This window comes from Hyla sarda, chromosome 1 (genome assembly GCF_029499605.1).
Source record: "Hyla sarda isolate aHylSar1 chromosome 1, aHylSar1.hap1, whole genome shotgun sequence".
Classification (NCBI taxonomy): Eukaryota; Metazoa; Chordata; class Amphibia; order Anura; family Hylidae; genus Hyla; species Hyla sarda.
Window position 1 is genome coordinate 419,902,924 of NC_079189.1, and position 20,655 is coordinate 419,923,578.

The 20,655-nt window shown below is 48.2% G+C and overlaps 1 protein-coding gene across 1 annotated transcript in view; it reads left to right on the forward strand.

Annotated features, from left to right (window-relative positions):
* The first annotated feature begins 9,222 nt into the window (after positions 1-9,222).
* The window catches only part of GRK3 (G protein-coupled receptor kinase 3), a 301,737-nt gene continuing 290,304 nt past the window's right edge, over positions 9,223-20,655 (forward strand). Inside the window, exon 1 of the mRNA XM_056529119.1 lies at positions 9,223-10,295. Within this exon, the coding sequence (XP_056385094.1) occupies positions 10,183-10,295 (113 nt within the window). The 5' untranslated portion in view covers positions 9,223-10,182. The remainder of the gene's footprint in view (positions 10,296-20,655) is intronic.

The window sequence follows — 20,655 nt, forward strand, 5'->3', positions numbered from 1 at the left end:
TGGTGAGGACGTAAAAGAGCTTTTCTTCTGATGGTTCTTCCATGAAGACCATATTTGTAGAAGTATCTCTTTATAGTGGAATAGTGTACCACAACTCCAGTGTCTGCCACATCTTTCTGGAGGGATTGTGCAGTCAAACGTGGGTTTTGAATTGTTTTTCTCACAATCTTGCGAGCTCTCCTGTCTGATATTTTTCTTGGTCTTCCAGATCTTGCTTTAACTTCCACTGTTCCTGATGACTGTCATTTCTTAATTACATTCCGAACAGAGGATATTGACACCTGAAAACGTTTTGCTATCTTGTTATAGCCTTCTCCAGCTTTGTGAGCGTCAACTATTTTCAGTTTCCGATTTCTAGACAACTGCTTAGAAGAACCCATGGTGCTGATTGTTGGGGCAAGGTCAGATGAGTATGGGCATTTAAAACCTTTGAGATTGACATCACCTGGTCTTCCCCGATGATGATTGAGAACAATTCATGACACTGGCAGGTCTCAGCTTTGCAAATGGGGCAGTGCATGCTATAAATTCTGCAGGGTGCCCAAACTTTTGCAGACGGCATTTTTTTGTTTTCTGTTATTTTGAAAGTGTAAATGATGGAAATAAACTTTTGATGACATATTATAAGAATGTCTAATCTGTAATTTGATGCCTTTTGGAGATTTTTTCAACGTTTCTTGGCTTCTTTATGCACATTAATACAAATTTTTACCTGGGGTGCCCAAACTTTTGATCCCCACTGTACACTGTAGGTGTTCAACAAATTTTTGGTACAGTGGCCCATAAAAATGAAAAAATTCATTTTCCACTCTAACATGTTCGTGTAGCCACAAACTTTTCATTTTTTTACAGGGGGTTAAATGAGAATAAGCCCCACAAAATGTGTAACCTAGAATGCTTTTTGACTGTTATTGCATTTTGGGAGGTGTAGTTATGCAACAGATAGAGACACTTTATTTCTCTTAAAAAGTGTGCCTCCTGCTGCTGCATAACTACAACCCCCAGCATTCACGGACAGCCAAAGTTTTAGTGTGTGTCCAGCTGTTGCATCACTAGAACTCCCAGTACGCCCTTTGGCTGTGCATGCTGGGAGTTGCAACAGCAAGAGGCACACAGCTCTCCACTCCTACTGTCTTGATCCTGCCACTGGACATTGACATGCACCTGAATTTGCCCTCCGGACTAGGGACAGAGCAGGTACCATCAGTGAAACCCCCCAGCAGGAGCCCTGATTGGTTGGTTGGGGCACTAGATAAGAACACTGCGTAAAAGGCATCCTAATGCTGTGTTCACCCTATGGCAGCTGCATGACAATGAAACCATGCACACATGGTGGCCAAAGTCCACAATACTGCAGTTTTATTGGCAAAATCACGCACCCATTAGCCACCATATGGGTAGGGCTTTATCTGTTTGCGGCAACCACAACTTGGAAATGTACCCTAAGGCATGTGCACAATTGCAATTACATTGCTTTGAGCTACGATCAGAATGGGGAAATCCTGTTCTGAAGCTCCCATTGAGAACAAGTGGAAAGAAGTGACATGTCGTTTTTACTTTTATCACACACTAGCTGAGTACCCGGCGTTGCCCGGTTTTTCCTTCCTCATCCTTGTTGGGCAGGAAAATCAACAAAGGAGGAAGCTTTTGACTTCAAATCCCATCCCCATATATTGTTGTCAAATCCCAACCCCATATCCCGTCCTCATACCCAGACCTCCTATTCCGTCCTCTCTCGACCTCCTATCCCGTCCTCCAATCTCCACCTCCCTTCTCGACCTCCTATCCCGTCCTCCTATGCCGACCTCCCATCTCAACCTCCTATCCCGTCCTCCTATCTTGACCTCCTATCCCGACCTCCTATCCCGACCTCCTATGCCGTCCTCCTATCCCGTCCTCTTCTCTCGACCCTCTATCCTGTCCTCTTCTCTCGACCCTCTATCCCGTCCTCCTATATCCACCTCCTATCCCGTCCTCCTATCTCCACCTCCTATCCCGTCCTCCTATCTCCACCTCCTATCCCGTCCTCCTATCTCCACCTCCTATCCCGTCCTCCTATCTCCACCCCCTATCCCGTCCTCCTATCTCCACCCCCTATCCCGTCCTCCTATCTCGACCCCCTATCCCGTCCTCCTATCTCGACCCCCTATCCCGTCCTCCTATCTCGACCCCCTATCCCGTCCTCCTATCTCGACCCCCTATCCCGTCCTCCTATCTCGACCCCCTATCCCGTCCTCCTATCTCGACCCCCTATCCCGTCCTCCTATCTCGACCCCCTATCCCGTCCTCCTATCTCGACCCCCTATCCCGTCCTATCTCGACCCCCTATCCCGTCCTCCTATCTCGACCCCCTATCCCGTCCTCCTATCTCGACCCCCTATCCCGTCCTCCTATCTCAACCCCCTATCCCGTCCTATCTCCACCTCCTATGCCGACCTCATATCCCGACCTCCTATCTTGACCTCTTATCCCAGCTTCCTATCCCGTCCTCCTATATCCAAGACACCTCAAACAAGAATTGAAAGACTCTTGGCTGGCTACAAAAAGCGTTTACAAGCTGTGATACTTGCCAAAGGGGGCAGTACAAGATATTAACTCTGCAGGGTGCCCAAACTTTTGCAGATGACATTTTTTTGTTTTCTGTTATTTTGAAAGTGTAAGTGATGGAAATACAATCGTAACTTTTGTTGACATATTAGAAGAATGTCTAATCTGTAATTTGATGCCTTTTGGAGATTTTTCCATCTTTCCTTGGCTTCTTTATGCACATTAATACAAATTTTTACCTGGGTGCCCAAACTTTTGATCCCAACTGTAGCTTTATGAGATACATATAGCCCATGCCCCCCCCTCATACAGCCCATTACCTTCATACAACTAATCCCCTCCATTTCATTATTAAGGATTTGAACATGAAATGGGGAGGGATAAACTTAATTCTCCCTCCCCATTTCATGTACCTGGCCTGCACACTGTAGAAAGAGACTCCCTGGTAGTGCTAAGCACTGCTGGGAGAACGCTACAGCCAGGCGCACAGTACCGGAGCCGGGCCAATCCTCCGCTGCAGGGCTGTGAAATGCTGTGCCATGTCGCCGGCGCAGGGCAGTGGGAAGCTGGGCCGAGCTGCTGCATGAGCCAGGAAGCGTCCAAGCAGGTAATTGCCGGATTTTGATAAAGGCCAAATCGAAATATCGCAATCCACAATAATTGCAATTCGATTGGGATTGCGATTTATCATGCAGGCCTAATTTGCACAATTTAAAGTTATCCAGAATCAGCGCTTATGTTTGTGGCAATTTGCCATGAACATAAGCACCTTTCCAATGACAAGCTGGACTGGGCTGATTCCGACATTCAGTCTTCCACCAAAATCTAATTCCTTGTTGAAGGTTCCGCTACAGAACTTCAGATGAGTACACAAAGCAGTGGAATTTCCACCAAATCTAATGGATTGTGCTTCAAGGAAGAATCCGCACAGAATTTCTTGTGAATATTCTATGCAGATTTTCTGTAGTGTGAGCAGGGCCTTAGGGAGTTAATGTTGTCATAAGTCAGCTTAGATGGGCTTTAGTGGCACCAGGCCACAGAAGAGCCTGGACAGATAGGACATTTTTTTTTTTAAAGAACCAAGTTTCAGGCCAAGCACGATCTTCAGCTCCAGTGTAAGGAGATGCAGGCCACGCTGGACAGTACCACGCAGAGAGATTCTGTGCACGCGTTGCATGCATCAGAAAAGAGCTTATGTAGGGAACTTTGCTGGAAGCGGAAACACCTAGGAAACTGCACCGCCAAGCATGGCCTCCATCTCCTCACAGGCCTGAAACTTTGGACTTACTCTTTAATTTTAATGTGGATATTCCACAGAGGAGCATCGGCAGAACATGCCGCCATGGAGACCACTCAGAAATGCGCCATCTGATGCAATGCATCTTCATCGGAATCCGCAAAAACATTGGACAGGTTATAAGCCACAGAAATTCAGCCCTGTGAGGAGAGCCGCAGAATTCCATTTAAATCAATGGGACTCCACTGCTGCGGAAGGTAAGTGCAGGATATTCATGGAGAATTCTGTACAGATATTCTGCCATGTGAACAAAGCCTAATATAGAAAGAATGCAGAGCATCACTCCCCTCAGCCTCTTCCAACATACAATTCCTTGTAAATATCAATGGCCTTCAGCCTCTAACATACAGACCCAGGAAAATAACATAATTTCTTCCTTTCAGCCACTCTAAGGGTGCGTTCACACTGTGGAATCAGCGAGCGGAGGTTCCGTCTGGCAGCTGCCCCTGAAAATACTTCAGCGCTAGGGCCGCAGGGCACTGAGCCGTCACCATTGACAGCTATGCAGTGCTCGCAGAATCTGCACAAAGAATGAACATGTTCTTTCTTTGCGCGGAACAGTTCCAGCGGTGGAATTGTCCGCCGCTGAAATTCCGCAGTGTGAACGGGTCTCGAGGAGACCCATTCACACTAATGTTATGTTCACACCGCGGAATTCCATAGTGTGAACATACCCTAAAGCATAGTACTCTGCAAAAATACATCACTCCTCTGCCTTCAGTCCCATGTAAGTAATATTACTTCTCTCCAACATACAGTCCAATGTAAACATACATCTCCCTAACCCAATCCAAGACACAGTCCTATGCAAACGTACATCTCCACAGCCCCATCCAAGACCCAGTCCTATGCGAACGTACATCTCCACAGCCCCATCCAAGACACAGTCCTATGCAAACGTACATCTCCACAGCCCCATCCAAGACCCAGTCCTATGCGAACGTACATCTCCACAGCCCCATCCAAGACCCAGTCCTATGCGAACGTACATCTCCACAGCCCCATCCAAGACCCAGTCCTATGCGAACGTACATCTCCACAGCCCCATCCAAGACACAGTCCTATGCGAACGTACATCTCCACAGCCCCATCCAAGACACAGTCCTATGCGAACGTACATCTCCACAGCCCCATCCAAGACCCAGTCCTATGCGAACGTACATCTCCACAGCCCCATCCAAGACACAGTCCTATGCAAACGTACATCTCCACAGCCCCATCCAAGACACAGTCCTATGCGAACGTACATCTCCACAGCCCCATCCAAGACACAGTCCTATGCAAACGTACATCTCCACAGCCCCATCCAAGACACAGTCCTATGCGAATGTTCATCTCCCTAACCCAATCCGAGACACAGTCCTATGCAAACGTACATCTCCACAGCCCCATCCAAGACCCAGTCCTATGCGAACGTACATCTCCACAGCCCCATCCAAGACACAGTCCTATGCGAACGTACATCTCCACAGCCCCATCCAAGACACAGTCCTATGCAAACGTACATCTCCACAGCCCCATCCAAGACCCAGTCCTATGCGAACGTACATCTCCACAGCCCCATCCAAGACACAGTCCTATGCGAACGTACATCTCCACAGCCCCATCCAAGACACAGTCCTATGCAAACGTAAATCTCCACAGCCCCATCCAAGACACAGTCCTATGCGAACGTACATCTCCACAGCCCCATCCAAGACACAGTCCTATGCGAACGTACATCTCCACAGCCCCATCCAAGACACAGTCCTATGCGAACGTACATCTCCACAGCCCCATCCAAGACACAGTCCTATGCGAACGTACATCTCCCTAGCCCAATCCAAGACACAGTCCTATGCGAACGTACATCTCCACAGCCCCATCCAAGACACAGTCCTATGCGAACGTACATCTCCACAGCCCCATCCAAGACACAGTCCTATGCGAACGTACATCTCCACAGCCCAATCCAAGACACAGTCCTATGCGAACGTACATCTCCACAGCCCCATCCAAGACACAGTCCTATGCGAACGTACATCTCCACAGCACCATCCAAGACACAGTCCTATGCAAACGTACATCTCCCTAGCCCAATCCAAGACACAGCCCCATGTAAACATTCATCACCCCAGACCCATCCAAGACACAGCCCCATGTAAACATTTATCACCCACCCGAGACTCATCCAAGACACAGCCCCATGTAAACATTTATCACCCACCCGAGACCCATCCAAGACACAGCCCCATGTAAACATTTATCACCCACCCGAGACCCATCCAAGACACAGCCCCATGTAAACATTCATGTCCCCAGACCCATCCAAGACACAGCCCCATGTAAACATTCATCACCCACCCAGACTCATCCAAGACACAGCCCCATGTAAACATTCATCACCCCAGACCCATCCAAGACACAGCCCCATGTAAACATTCATCACCCCAGACCCATCCAAGACACAGCCCCATGTAAACATTCATCACCCCAGACCCATCCAAGACACAGCCCCATGTAAGCATTCATCACCCACCCCAGACCAATCCAAGACACAGCCCCATATAAACATTCATGTCCCCAGACCCATCCAAGACACAGCCCCATGTAAACATTCATCACCCCAGACCCATCCAAGACACAGCCCCATGTAAACATTCATGTCCCCAGACCCATCCAAGATACAGCCCCATGTAAACATTCATGTCCCCAGACCCATCCAAGACACAGCCCCATGTAAACATTCATCCCCCCAGACCCATCCAAGACACAGCCCCATGTAAACATTCATCCCCCCAGACCCATCCAAGACACAGCCCCATGTAAACATTCATCCCCCCAGACCCATCCAAGACACAGCCCCATGTAAACATTCATCCCCCCAGACCCATCCAAGACACAGCCCCATGTAAACATTCATCCCCCCAGACCCATCCAAGACACAGCCCCATGTAAACATTCATCCCCCCAGACCCATCCAAGACACAGCCCCATGTAAACATTCATCACCCCAGACCCATCCAAGACACAGCCCCATGTAAGCATTCATCACCCACCCCAGACCCATCCAAGACACAGCCCCATGTAAGCATTCATCACCCACCCCAGACCCATCCAAGACACAGCCCCATGTAAACATTCATGTCCCCAGACCCATCCAAGACACAGCCCCATGTAAACATTCATCACCCACCCCAGACCCATCCAAGACACAGCCCCATGTAAGCATTCATCACCCACCCCAGACCCATCCAAGACACAGCCCCATGTAAACATTCATGTCCCCAGACCCATCCAAGACACAGCCCCATGTAAACATTCATCACCCCAGACCCATCCAAGACACAGCCCCATGTAAACATTCATCCCCCCAGACCCATCCAAGACACAGCCCCATGTAAGCATTCATCACCCACCCCAGACCCATCCAAGATACAGCCCCATGTAAACATTCATGTCCCCAGACCCATCCAAGATACAGCCCCATGTAAACATTCATGTCCCCAGACCCATCCAAGACACAGCCCCATGTAAACATTCATCCCCCCAGACCCATCCAAGACACAGCCCCATGTAAACATTCATCCCCCCAGACCCATCCAAGACACAGCCCCATGTAAACATTCATCACCCCAGACCCATCCAAGACACAGCCCCATGTAAGCATTCATCACCCACCCCAGACCAATCCAAGACACAGCCCCATATAAACATTCATCACCCCAGACCCATCCAAGACACAGCCCCATGTAAACATTCATCACCCCAGACCCATCCAAGACACAGCCCCATGTAAGCATTCATCACCCACCCCAGACCCATCCAAGACACAGCCCCATGTAAACATTCATCCCCCCAGACCCATCCAAGACACAGTCCCATGTAAACATTCATCCCCCCAGACCCATCCAAGACACAGCCCCATGTAAACATTCATCCCCCCAGACCCATCCAAGACACAGCCCCATGTAAACATTCATCCCCCCAGACCCATCCAAGACACAGCCCCATGTAAACATTCATCCCCCCAGACCCATCCAAGACACAGCCCCATGTAAACATTCATCCCCCCAGACCCATCCAAGACACAGCCCCATGTAAACATTCATCCCCCCAGACCCATCCAAGACACAGCCCCATGTAAACATTCATCCCCCAGACCCATCCAAGACACAGCCCCATGTAAACATTCATCCCCCCAGACCCATCCAAGACACAGCCCCATGTAAACATTCATCCCCCCCAGACCCATCCAAGACACAGCCCCATGTAAACATTCATCCCCCCAGACCCATCCAAGACACAGCCCCATGTAAACATTCATCCCCCCAGACCCATCCAAGACACAGCCCCATGTAAACATTCATCCCCCCAGACCCATCCAAGACACAGCCCCATGTAAACATTCATCACCCCAGACCCATCCAAGACACAGCCCCATGTAAGCATTCATCACCCACCCCAGACCCATCCAAGACACAGCCCCATGTAAACATTCATGTCCCCAGACCCATCCAAGACACAGCCCCATGTAAACATTCATCCCCCCAGACCCATCCAAGACACAGCCCCATGTAAACATTCATCCCCCCAGACCCATCCAAGACACAGCCCCATGTAAACATTCATCCCCCCAGACCCATCCAAGACACAGCCCCATGTAAGCATTCATCACCCACCCCAGACCCATCCAAGACACAGCCCCATGTAAACATTCATGTCCCCAGACCCATCCAAGACACAGCCCCATGTAAACATTCATCACCCCAGACCCATCCAAGACACAGCCCCATGTAAACATTCATCCCCCCAGACCCATCCAAGACACAGCCCCATGTAAACATTCATGTCCCCAGACCCATCCAAGACACAGCCCCATGTAAACATTCATCACCCACCCCAGACCCATCCAAGACACAGCCCCATGTAAGCATTCATCACCCACCCCAGACCCATCCAAGACACAGCCCCATGTAAACATTCATGTCCCCAGACCCATCCAAGACACAGCCCCATGTAAACATTCATCACCCACCCCAGACCCATCCAAGATACAGCCCCATGTAAACATTCATGTCCCCAGACCCATCCAAGACACAGCCCCATGTAAACATTCATCACCCCAGACCCATCCAAGACACAGCCCCATGTAAACATTCATCAGCCCACCCAAAGATACATTCCCATGTAGAGAACATCACTCCTCTTCCTTCATCCTCCAACATACAGTCCCACGTAAATACAATCAGTGTTCCGAGCATGTACACACGACTCCACTTCCCGCCCCACCATGCTGCTTCTAGTTCCTGTTTCAGCACTGTAACCCGGGGGACCCCGCCCCTTCCCAAAGAGGCCCCGCCCCCACCGTGACATCATACTTACCAGGAGCTCCTCCGTTGTAGACACAACCCTCTGCTCATGGTAATAGAGCCGTGCACACAAGCGGCTGTCAGCACCGGAGGAAGGGACGTCGTGCACGGTGCCGGACAATTGGTGGAGGAGCCGCCGGTGCCCGCTGTGAGGTGTGAAGCAGCTGGTGCACGGAGGGGCAGACGAGCCCTGTGGTAACCCCGGGATTGCCCCACAGGGTCCCGTCTGTTCTGCGGGAATGAATTGAGGCGGCTTTGTTGTGTCAGAATCGCTCCGTGTGCCCACGTCCAGCAATGGAGGCTGCTAGAAGAGGAAGCACATTGTGGTGACTGCCATTGCTGCAGACACATCCTCTGCTTCCCTGTGTCATGGTGGTGCTTCCACAGCGGATGCCGTAGTGTGTATGAGCGCTGGGGACAGAAGACATTGTACCATTGAGATCTGCACCATGTTGGCCACAGCAATCGGTAGGCATCTCCTGGGCACTACCGCTGCCTGATTTCCCTTCCAGCCCACAGTGCTATGCCCAGTGCTGCAGCAGTATACAGACTGGCATAGCAGGGGCACATAGTGGCTGCTGCTGATCACAAGCTGGATCTCCTCCCTTCCTTAAGACTAAAGGTTATTTTACTTGCTGTCCTCTGTAAGAGCATATTCACACGAAGAAGAAGATCTGTGCAGGACAGCTGGTCATTGTCCCTTGCTGTATGGTCCTAGTGCTGGGCAGACCCCCACAGGTGACCCCCGGATTACCGCTAAACCCCCACATTATTGCTTTTACTTTCCGCTTCCCCCTGAAGCCTGGACCTGATCTCCCCTGGGAGTCACAGTGTTACATTTTATAGAGAATTTTATTTTACATATTTAATTTATTTTTGTTTCACTTTCTGGATATTTAGAAGTTTGTGCTGCTGCGAGACAGCGTGCCCGCTATAAACTGTTTGTGGTTACAATTGGCGGATCTGTGACTTCATCTGTATTCAAACATGGCGGACCTAGAAGCAGTGCTGGCTGATGTCAGCTATCTGATGGCTATGGAGAAGAGCAAGTCCACCCCTGCGGCCAGGGCCAGTAAGAAGATTGTTCTACCTGAGCCCAGGTAAATTGAAGGGGGGTTGGCAGGTCTAATGGTGCTTTTGTCACCTCCGTCAAAATGGATGGTCACTATATCTTGGGGCAGCTAAGTGGTCAATTCAGGTACCAGGATAGGACAAATCATGGCAGAAGCCAATTTGACTTTACTGTCACCAGTTTTTTGTCTATTTTGTGTTGGTGTCTATAGAAGGATGTATAACCTGCCTACTAGATAACACAAAACTGGCATCTAAATCTCAAGGTTTATAGTACTATGCCCAACCCTGCTCTCACCCATAAGACAACCATCACTATTGTAGAATGGAGCATGAGTAGTAAGGATGCCATAGTAAAGTGAGGTGGCAGAGGTTCCCAACCATTGCTCGATGTCTGACAGATTCCCAACCATTGCTCGATGTCTGACAGGTTCCCAACCATTGCTTGATGTCTGACAGGTTCCCAACCATTGCTTGATGTCTGACAGGTTCCCAACCATTGCTCGATGTCTGACAGGTTCCCAACCATTGCTCGGTGTCTGACAGGTTCCCAACCATTGCTCGATGTCTGACAGGTTCCCAACCATTGCCCGATGTCTGACAGGTTCCCAACCATTGCCCGATGTCTGACAGGTTCCCAACCATTGCTCGGTGTCTGACAGGTTCCCAACCATTGCTCGATGTCTGACAGGTTCCCAACCATTGTCCGATGTCTGACAGGTTCCCAACCATTGTCCGATGTCTGACAGGTTCCCAACCATTGCCCGATGTCTGACAGGTTCCCAACCATTGCCCGATGTCTGACAGGTTCCCAACCATTGCTCGATGTCTGACAGGTTCCCAACCATTGCTCGATGTCTGACAGGTTCCCAACCATTGCCCGATGTCTGACAGGTTCCCAACCATTGCCCGATGTCTGACAGGTTCCCAACCATTGCCCGATGTCTGACAGGTTCCCAACCATTGCCCGGTGTCTGACAGGTTCCCAACCATTGCTCGGTGTCTGACAGGTTCCCAACCATTGCTCGGTGTCTGACAGGTTCCCAACCATTGCTCGGTGTCTGACAGGTTCCCAACCATTGCCCGGTGTCTGACAGGTTCCCAACCATTGCCCGGTGTCTGACAGGTTCCCAACCATTGCCCGGTGTCTGACAGGTTCCCAACCATTGCTCGGTGTCTGACAGGTTCCCAACCATTGCTCGGTGTCTGACAGGTTCCCAACCATTGCCCGATGTCTGACAGGTTCCCAACCATTGCCCGATGTCTGACAGGTTCCCAACCATTGCCCGATGTCTGACAGGTTCCCAACCATTGCCCGATGTCTGACAGGTTCCCAACCATTGCCCGATGTCTGACAGGTTCCCAACCATTGCCCGATGTCTGACAGGTTCCCAACCATTGCCCGATGTCTGACAGGTTCCCAACCATTGTTCGATGTCTGACAGGTTGCAGGGAATTTGGTTTCCCCACAACATCCCTCTATTAGAGCACATTCACTCATGGCGGATCAGTTATAGAAATTTCTGCAACTATCCCATTCATAAGAATGGCGCTTGCAGAAATCTCTGTGCCCAACCCCATTTGGATGAGTGGATTTTTTGTAGCAGAAATTTGGGCAACATACTTAACTGGTAATTGTGGAACTTACAATTGGAGTCAAATACTTCCCCATATTCCCGTGTTCAGGTGATGTAACATGTAGATGGGAACACACAAACCGGGTGTGGATAAATGTTGTGTGGCAATGACCATCATAAATAAATGTATACGGCCCCTATAAAGCAGCGCAGTGTCTCCAGATGCAGACCTCTCATCTGCAGGTGGTTGCACAGCATGAGTTGCTTGTGAATAGGCGGCTGGAGAAAGAGGCTTCATTGATCCCTTCATTGTCTAATGAAAATATTGGCCAGCCCTTGAATTGAGAAAAATGGCTCGTGCTGTGTCAACACTCTGCCCTCTGCCTGGTTATTGAAGGGATCCATGACCCTTGATTTCTCATCTCAGCTATGTTGAAGATATGGAGAAGCTGCTCTTGTTTGAGGAAGGGCCTAGAGCTGCAAATGTCACTACAATAGGAAGAATTCTGTAGGCAGAACCTGCGGAGGCTTCCGTACAAGCTGCAGATAGGAGAGAGACTATTGGTGGCAGTCAGCTTGTGGGACAACATCACCGTTATGGCAACCAATAGCAATGGGAGTAATTTCACGGTTGCCAATTACCCTATCTATACATCTATCTCTCTTTTATATAGATTCCAACTTCTATGTATATAATTAAATGAAGAAAATTTGCATTGTAAGTAAATGATCTCCATGTCAACGTCACTATAATGAAATACTAAGATTCAATCCAGTTTTATCGTGAGAACCCTGAAATTGTTTGTGCTAGTATGTATTAAAGGGGTACTCCACTGGCCAGGAAGTAAATGTTCTGAACGCTTTTTTTGCCCTGCGGGGGTCGGCCACACCCCTCGTGGCATCATGGTCATGCCCCCTCAATGCAAGTCATTAAAACCACCTTTGGCTCTGTTAACACTTGCATGTGCATTACTGAATACAGTACCACCAACACGTGATGTTCCCCGTTCTAAGGCTTTGGGGCTCATTGGGTTCCATAGAGCTGTCTGTTTTTCTGAGATGCACACTGCTTTATTTTTCCCATCTGAAATGAATCTACGACAGGCTCTAATTAGGCCTTCAGTACACATGTGACCTGAACTTAAGATACAGTATATGGTAGAAATGAGTAAATATAGTAATGGGAAAAATAGTGCATGCACTATTTCTCCCATTACTATCTTCCGTCACTAAATAACGGCCATTATTAATAACGGGTTAAAAAGGATAATGTAAAAATCCCGTAGACTATAATTGGATTTTCTAACGGCCATATAGGATTTTATAACTGCCGTTTTACAGCTGATTTTCAGATGGAACTTCGAACGGATCTTTAAAACAGAGTAATTTTGTAGTATTTTTACATTTTTTACCATAAGATGTACCATGAAACCAAATAATGATACATTATCTTTTCTGTAGGTCAATGCGATTAAAATGATACCCAATTTATATAGTTTCTCTATTATACTACCTTTAAAGAAAATGTTTTAACTAAATTCATATGCATAAAATTGTCATTTTCTGACCCCTATAAATGTTTTATTTTTCTGTATACGGGGATATATGAGGGCTAATTTTTTTGCACCGTGATTCTTTGATGTGACTTTTTGATATATGATGTGATTAAAAATCAGTATATTTTGCATTTTGAGATATATACTTTTTTACACTTATGGAGTTTACACCATGCGGGATCATAAACATTATTTTAATAGTTTGGACATATTCGCACGCGGTGATACCAAATATGTAAAGTTTTTTTTCTTTTCTTTTTCTTTTTTTTGTAAAATGGGAACATAAGGGGGAATGTAATTATTTTTTTTTCTTTTTTTTTTCTTTTATTATTATAGGGGAGGGGGTTTAACTGTATAATGCTATGCCTATGGCATAGCATTATACAGTGTGATCGGCTAAGCCAGGCTACATCAGTGAATCTACAATTGGCGGCAGGTAAGGGGACCCTCCTCCACCGTTTTAGCTCATGGACCCCCCTGATCACCATGAGCCCCTCTGAGTTATCAGAGATTTTAGTTTCACTTTTGAGGCCAATATCAATGGTGCGGGTTAATGACGAGCAGCGGCGAGATTGCCGCTGCCTGTCATTGGCAGTGAGTGTTTGGCTACTGATAGTAGCCGACACTTACTGTTCTGAAGGGAGCGCAGCTCTTGCGCTCCCTTCAAAGTTGGTTAAGGACTCTATCAATAAGTACCAGGATGCAAGGGCGTACCTGTACATCCTTAACGGGTTAATGTTGTGTCCCCTTAAAATAACTCAACACACAGCTGTTCATGTCTAAACCTTGGCGACAAAAGATAGTGTCCCCCTAAGTGAAAATGTCCAAATTGGGCCATTTATTCATTTTCTTCTCCCCCGATGTCATGTGACTTGTTAGTGTTACAAGGTCTCAGGTGTAAATGGAGAGCAGGTGTCTTTAAATTTGGTGTGATCGCTCTTGCACTCACTAATACTGGTTACTAGAAGTTCAACATAGCACTTCATGGTGAAGAACTGAGGATCTTGATTTTTTTTTTTTTCAGGAAATAGACGTATGAGTGCTGCCAACGTTGCTGCAGAGGTTAAAGGGGTTAGCCTGTCAGTGTTCAGACCATAAGCCGCCCACTGAATCATATTGGTCTTTATTGCTGTCCCAGAAGGAATTCTCTTCTAAATATGATGCACAAGAAAGCCAGCAAACAGTGTTGCTCAAGACAAGCAGATTAAAGTCATGGATTACTGGAACCATGTTCTGTGATCTCATTAGACCAAGATAAACTTATTTGGTTCAGATGGTGTCAAGTGTGTGTGGCAGCAACTAGTTGAGGAGCACAAAGACAAGTGTGTCTTGCCTACAGTCAAGCATGGTGGTGGGAGTATTATGGTCTGGGGCTGCATGAGTGCTGCTGGCTTAGGGAGCTACAGTTTATTGAGGGAACCATGGATGCCAACATGTACTGTGACATACTGAAGCAGAGCATGATCTCCTTCCTTCAGAATCAGGGCCCAGGGCAGTATTCCAACATGATTGTGACCCCAAACACACCTTCAAGAATACCACTGCCTTGCTGAAGAAGGTGAGGCTAAAGGTGATGGACTGGCCAAGCATGCCTACAGACCTAAACCCTACTGCGCATCTGTGGGGCATCCTCAAATGGAGGGTGGGGGATCGCAAGGTCTCTAACATCCACCATCTCTGTGATGTTCACGTGGGAGAGTGAAAAAAGGCTCCATTGGAAACCTGTGAAACTCTGGTAAGCTTCATGCTCAAGAAGCTTGAGGCAGTGCGGGAAAATAAGTGACCACACAAAATATTTACACTTTGGACCCAATTTGGACTTTTTCCACTTAGGGGTGTATTTACTTTTGTTGCCAAGGTATATACATTAACCCCTTAAGGACCAAGCCCATTTTAACCTTAAAGGGGTATTCCGCCCCTAGACATCTTATCCCCTATCCAAAGGATAGGGGATAAGATGTCAGATCGCAGCGTTCCCGCTGCTGGGGACCCCCGGGATCCCCGCTGCGGCACCGCGCTATCATTACAGCACAGAGCGAGTTTGCTCTGTGCGTAATGACGGGTGATACGGGGGACGGAGCAGCGTGACGTCATGGCACCGCCCCTCGTGACATCACGGCCCGTCCTCTTAATGCAAGTTTTTGGGGAGGTGGCGTGACGACCGCCACGCCCCCTCCCATAGACTTGTATTGAAAGGGGCGGGCCGTGACATCACGAGGGGCGGAGCCGTGACATAACGATGCTCCGGCCCCTGTACCGCCCATCATTACGTGCAGAGCGAACTCGCTCTGTGCTGTAATGATAGCGCGGTGCCGCAGCGGGGATCCCAGGCGTCCCCAGCAGCGGGACCGTGGCGATCTGGCATCTTATCCCCTATCCTTTGGATAGGGGATAAGATGTCTAGGGGCGGAATACCCCTTTAAGGACCAGACCAATTTTATTTTTGCGTTTTTTTCCTCCTGACCTTCTAAAATCCATAACTCTTGTATATTTCCATCTAAAGACCCATATAAGGGTTTGTTTTTTGCGTGAGCAATTGTACTTTTGTAATGAAACCTCACATTTTTTTTACGCTTTTTGGGGGTAAAATGGGAAAAACTGACAATTTTCATTTTTATTGGGGGAGGGGATTTTTCCCTTTTTTATTTCTATTTTACTTTTTATTTTTACATTTTTCAATTTTATTTATTAATTTTTACACTTTTTATGTCCCCATAGAGGACTATCTATAGCAATCATTTGATTGCTAATACTGTTTAGTGCTATGCATAGGGCATAGCACTGATAAGTATTTATTGATGATCTTCTGCTTGATCTCAGACCAGAGCAGGAGACGCCGGGAGATGGACGGAGGCAGGTGAGGAGACCTCCGTTCGCCATTACAGATGATCGGATCCCCGTGGCAGCGCTGCAGGCGATCACATCATCTATTTTAATATGCGCACTGCCGCAGATGCCGTGATCTGTACTGATCACGGCATCTGAGGGGTTAATGGCAGACATCCGCGCGATCGCGGATGCCGGCCATTACTGGCGGGTCCGAACATGCCGTGTATGGCGCGAGCACCGCTCCGATGCTCGCGGTCATACACAGGACATATATGTACGTCCTGATGCGCTAAGTACCACCGCACCAGGACGTACATTTACGTCTGTGGTCGTTAAGGGGTTAATTGCTGTGAGAGGGAACAACATTAACCCCTTAACGACCATGGACGTGTATACACGTCCATGTTCCATTAACCCGATAACGACCACAGACCCTGCCCAGTGCACCCACGAGATCGCGGCGGGGACTCGGCTGTAACACACTGCAGGACCCTGCAGCACTGCCAGGAACAAAGTAAACTTCGGTCCCGGCAGTTTAACCCTTACAGCCGCGGTCTGAAGTGACCGCGGGCTGTAAGTGTTATGACAGAGGGAGGGAGCTCCCTCTGTCGCCCCTACAGCACCCCGCAGCGCGATCTCCGGGTGCTGTGTGTAATCCTCGGTGGGCGGGGACCTGCGTTACTGCCGGGACAGAAGAAAACTTCGGTCCCGGCAGTTTAACCCTTAAAGCCACGGTCGGAAGCGACCGCGAGCTGTAAGGAGTTTTGACAGAGGGAGGGGGCTCCCTATGTCTCTCTCCTGTAGCACCCCGCAACTATCACAGGGTGCTGCTGCCTACCTGGGCAGCCGGGGGTCTTTACTAGGACCCCCAGGTCTGCCCCGGTTATTGCCTGTGAGGACGTGCCAGAGGCAAGTCCTCATATGCTGCCTGCTAGTGTAAATCTAGCAGGCAGCATATATCTGCAATGCTTTGGAATACTAAGTATTCCAAAGCATTAAAAAAAGTGAAAAAAATATAAAATAAATAAAAGTGTAACAACAATAAGTTAAAAAAAAAGTGTAAAAAAAAAAATAAAAACACATTTATTAACCCCTTAAGGACGCAGGACGTAAATGTACGTCCTGGTGAGGTGGTACTTAACGCACCAGGATGTACATTTACGTCATAAGCATAACCGCGGGCATCGGAGCCATGCCCGTGTCATGCACGGCTGATCCCGGCTGCTGATCTCAGCCAGGGACCCGCCGGCAATGGCCGACGCCCGCGATCTCGCGGGCGTCCGCCATTAACCCCTCAGGTGCCGGGATCAATACAGATCCCGGCATCTGCGGCAGTTCGCGATTTAAATGAACGATCGGATCGCCCGCAGCGCTGCTGCGGGGATCCGATCATTCATAACGCCGCACGGAGGTCCCCTCTCCTTCCTCCGTGCGACTCCCGGCGTCTCCTGCTCTGGTCTGTGATCGAGCAGACCAGAGCAGGAGATGACCGATAATACTGATCTGTTCTATGTCCTATACATAGAACAGATCAGTATTAGCAATCATGGTATTGCTATGAATAGTCCCCTATGGGGACTATTCAAGTGTAAAAAAAAAAAAGTAAAAGTAAAAGTAAAAAAAAAGTGAAAAATCCCCTCCCCCAATAAAAAAGTAAAACGTCCGTTTTTTCCTATTTTACCCCAAAAAGCGTAAAAAACATTTTTTATAGACATATTTGGTATCGCCGTGTGCGTAAATGTCCGAAATATTAAAATAAAATGTTAATGATCCCGTACGGTGAACGGCGTGAACGAAAAAAAATAAAGTCCAAAATTCCTACTTTTTTAATACATTTTATTTAAAAAAAATTATAAAAAATGTAGTCAAAGTTTTTTATATGCAAATGTGGTATAAAAAAAGTACAGATCATGGCGCAAAAAATGAGCCCCCATACCGCCACTTATACGGAAAAATAAAAAAGTTAGAGGTCATCAAAATAAAGGGATTATAAACGTACTAATTTGGTTAAAAAGTTTTTGATTTTTTTTAAGCGCAACAATAATATAAAAGTATATAATAATGGGAATCATTTAAATCGTATTGACCCTCAGAATAAAGAACACACGTCATTTTTACCATAAATTGTACGGCGTGAAAACGAAACCAAAATCCAAAATCCAAAATTAGCAAAATTGCGTTTTTCGTTTTAATTTCCCCACAAAAATAGTGTTTTTTGGTTGCGCCATACATTTTATGATATAATGAGTTATGTCATTACAAAGGACAACTGGTCGCGCAAAAAACAAGCCCTCATACTAGTCTGTGGATGAAAATTTAAAAGAGTTATGATTTTTAGAAGGAGAGGAGGAAAAAATGAAAACGTAAAAATTTAATTGAGTCCTTAAGGCCAAAATGGGCTGAGTCCTTAAGGGGTTAAATAAATATAATGAAAAATAAAAATGTATGTGTAGAATCACACGGCGCACATCCGCAGCATATTACATGCTGCGGATGCCCGCCAACAGTCACAATAATGAGCTCCCTGCTGTGGCTGGGTAGCTTTGTGTGTCCACTAATAGTGTTGGATTTCCCGCCGGAAGTCATGAGTGGACACACTGAGCTACCCAGCCACAGCAGTGATCTCGCCCTTGTGACTGCTGGGGGGCATCTGTGATGTGAAATATGCTGCGGATGCGCTCTATGTGACCCTCCACTGCGTCCCGTTCATACTGCGTTTCCGCAGTGTTAGAGGTATCCATCAGCATCATGTCAAAAAGAGTGATGCTGACGTATACTGTAGCAGCTCCATTCATTTCTGAATGAGACGGTATTGGCATTGGATCCCTTTTTTGACATGACAACGGACACCTATACTGCAAAAATGCAGTATGAATGGGGACTATTCATATAATGATGCCCTGAAAGCCAAAGGGGGCTCCTCTCTTTTGGGGTCCTACCACGCGGCCAAGGAACCAAATATGGCCTAAGCGGGGGTATTTCCAAACACGGGCCGAGCAGCTTAATAAAATATAGGGTGCATTTCTTGCAATATCAGAAGTGATGTACAAAAAATATGCCCCACAAATGATGCATTTGTGAAAAATTGCAAATTTCAAATTTTTTACACTGACTTTGTAATAATTCCTGCCAAAAAACGATGGTGTTAAAATACTCACTGTACCCCCTAGCGAATACCTTGAGGGGTCTAGTTTTTAAAATGGGGTCATTTTGGGGGGGGGGGGGGGGTGTTCCTATGTTCTACCACCTTCAAATTTCTACAAACCTTGCATAGCACATAAAAAAAGATGTACCGTATATACTCGAGTATAAGCCGAGTTTTTCAGCACGATTTTTCGTGCTGAAAACACCCCCCTCGGCTTATACTCGAGTGAACTCCCCCACCCGCAGTGGTCTTCAACCTGCGGACTTCCAGAGGTTTCAAAACTACAACTCCCAGCAAGCCAGGGCAGCCATCGGCTGTCCGGGCTTGCTGGGAGTTGTAGTTTTGAAACCTCCGGAGGTCCGCAGGTTGAAGACCACTGCGGCCTTCAACATCATCCAGCCCCCTCTCACCCCCTTTAGTTCTGAGTACTCACCTCCGCTCGGCGCTGGTCCGGTCCTGCAGGGCTGTCCGGTAAGGAGGTGGTCCGGTGAGGAGGTGGTCCGGGCTGCTATCTTCACCGGGGAGGCCTCTTCTAAGCGCTTCGGGCCCGGCCTCAGAATAGTCACGTTGCCTTGACAACGACGCAGATGCGTCGTTGTCAAGGCAACGGCTCTATTCCGGGCCGGAAGCGCGGAGAAGAGGCGCCCCCGGTGAAGATAGCAGCCCGGACCACCTCCTCACCGGACCACCTCCTTACCGGACAGCCCTGCAGGACCGGACCAGCGCCGAGCGGAGGTGAGTACTCAGAACTAAAGGGGGTGAGAGGGGGCTGGATGATGTTGAAGGCCGCAGTGGTCTTCAACCTGCGGACCTCCGGAGGTTTCAAAACTACAACTCCCAGCAAGCCCGGACAGCCGATGGCTGCCCGGGCTTGCTGGGAGTTGTAGTTTTGAAACCTCTGGAGGTCCGCATGTTGAAGGCCGCAGTGGTCTTCAACCTGCGGACCTCCGGAGGTTTCAAAACTACAACTCCCAGCAAGCCCGGACAGCCGATGGCTGCCCGGGCTTGCTGGGAGTTGTAGTTTTGAAACCTCTGGAGGTCCGCATGTTGAAGGCCGCAGTGGTCTTCAACCTGCGGACCTCCGGAGGTTTCAAAACTACAACTCCCAGCAAGCCCGGACAGCCGATGGCTGCCCGGGCTTGCTGGGAGTTGTAGTTTTGAAACCTCTGGAGGTCCGCATGTTGAAGGCCGCAGTGGTCTTCAACCTGCGGACCTCCGGAGGTTTCAAAACTACAACTCCCAGCAAGCCCGGACAGCCGATGGCTGCCCGGGCTTGCTGGGA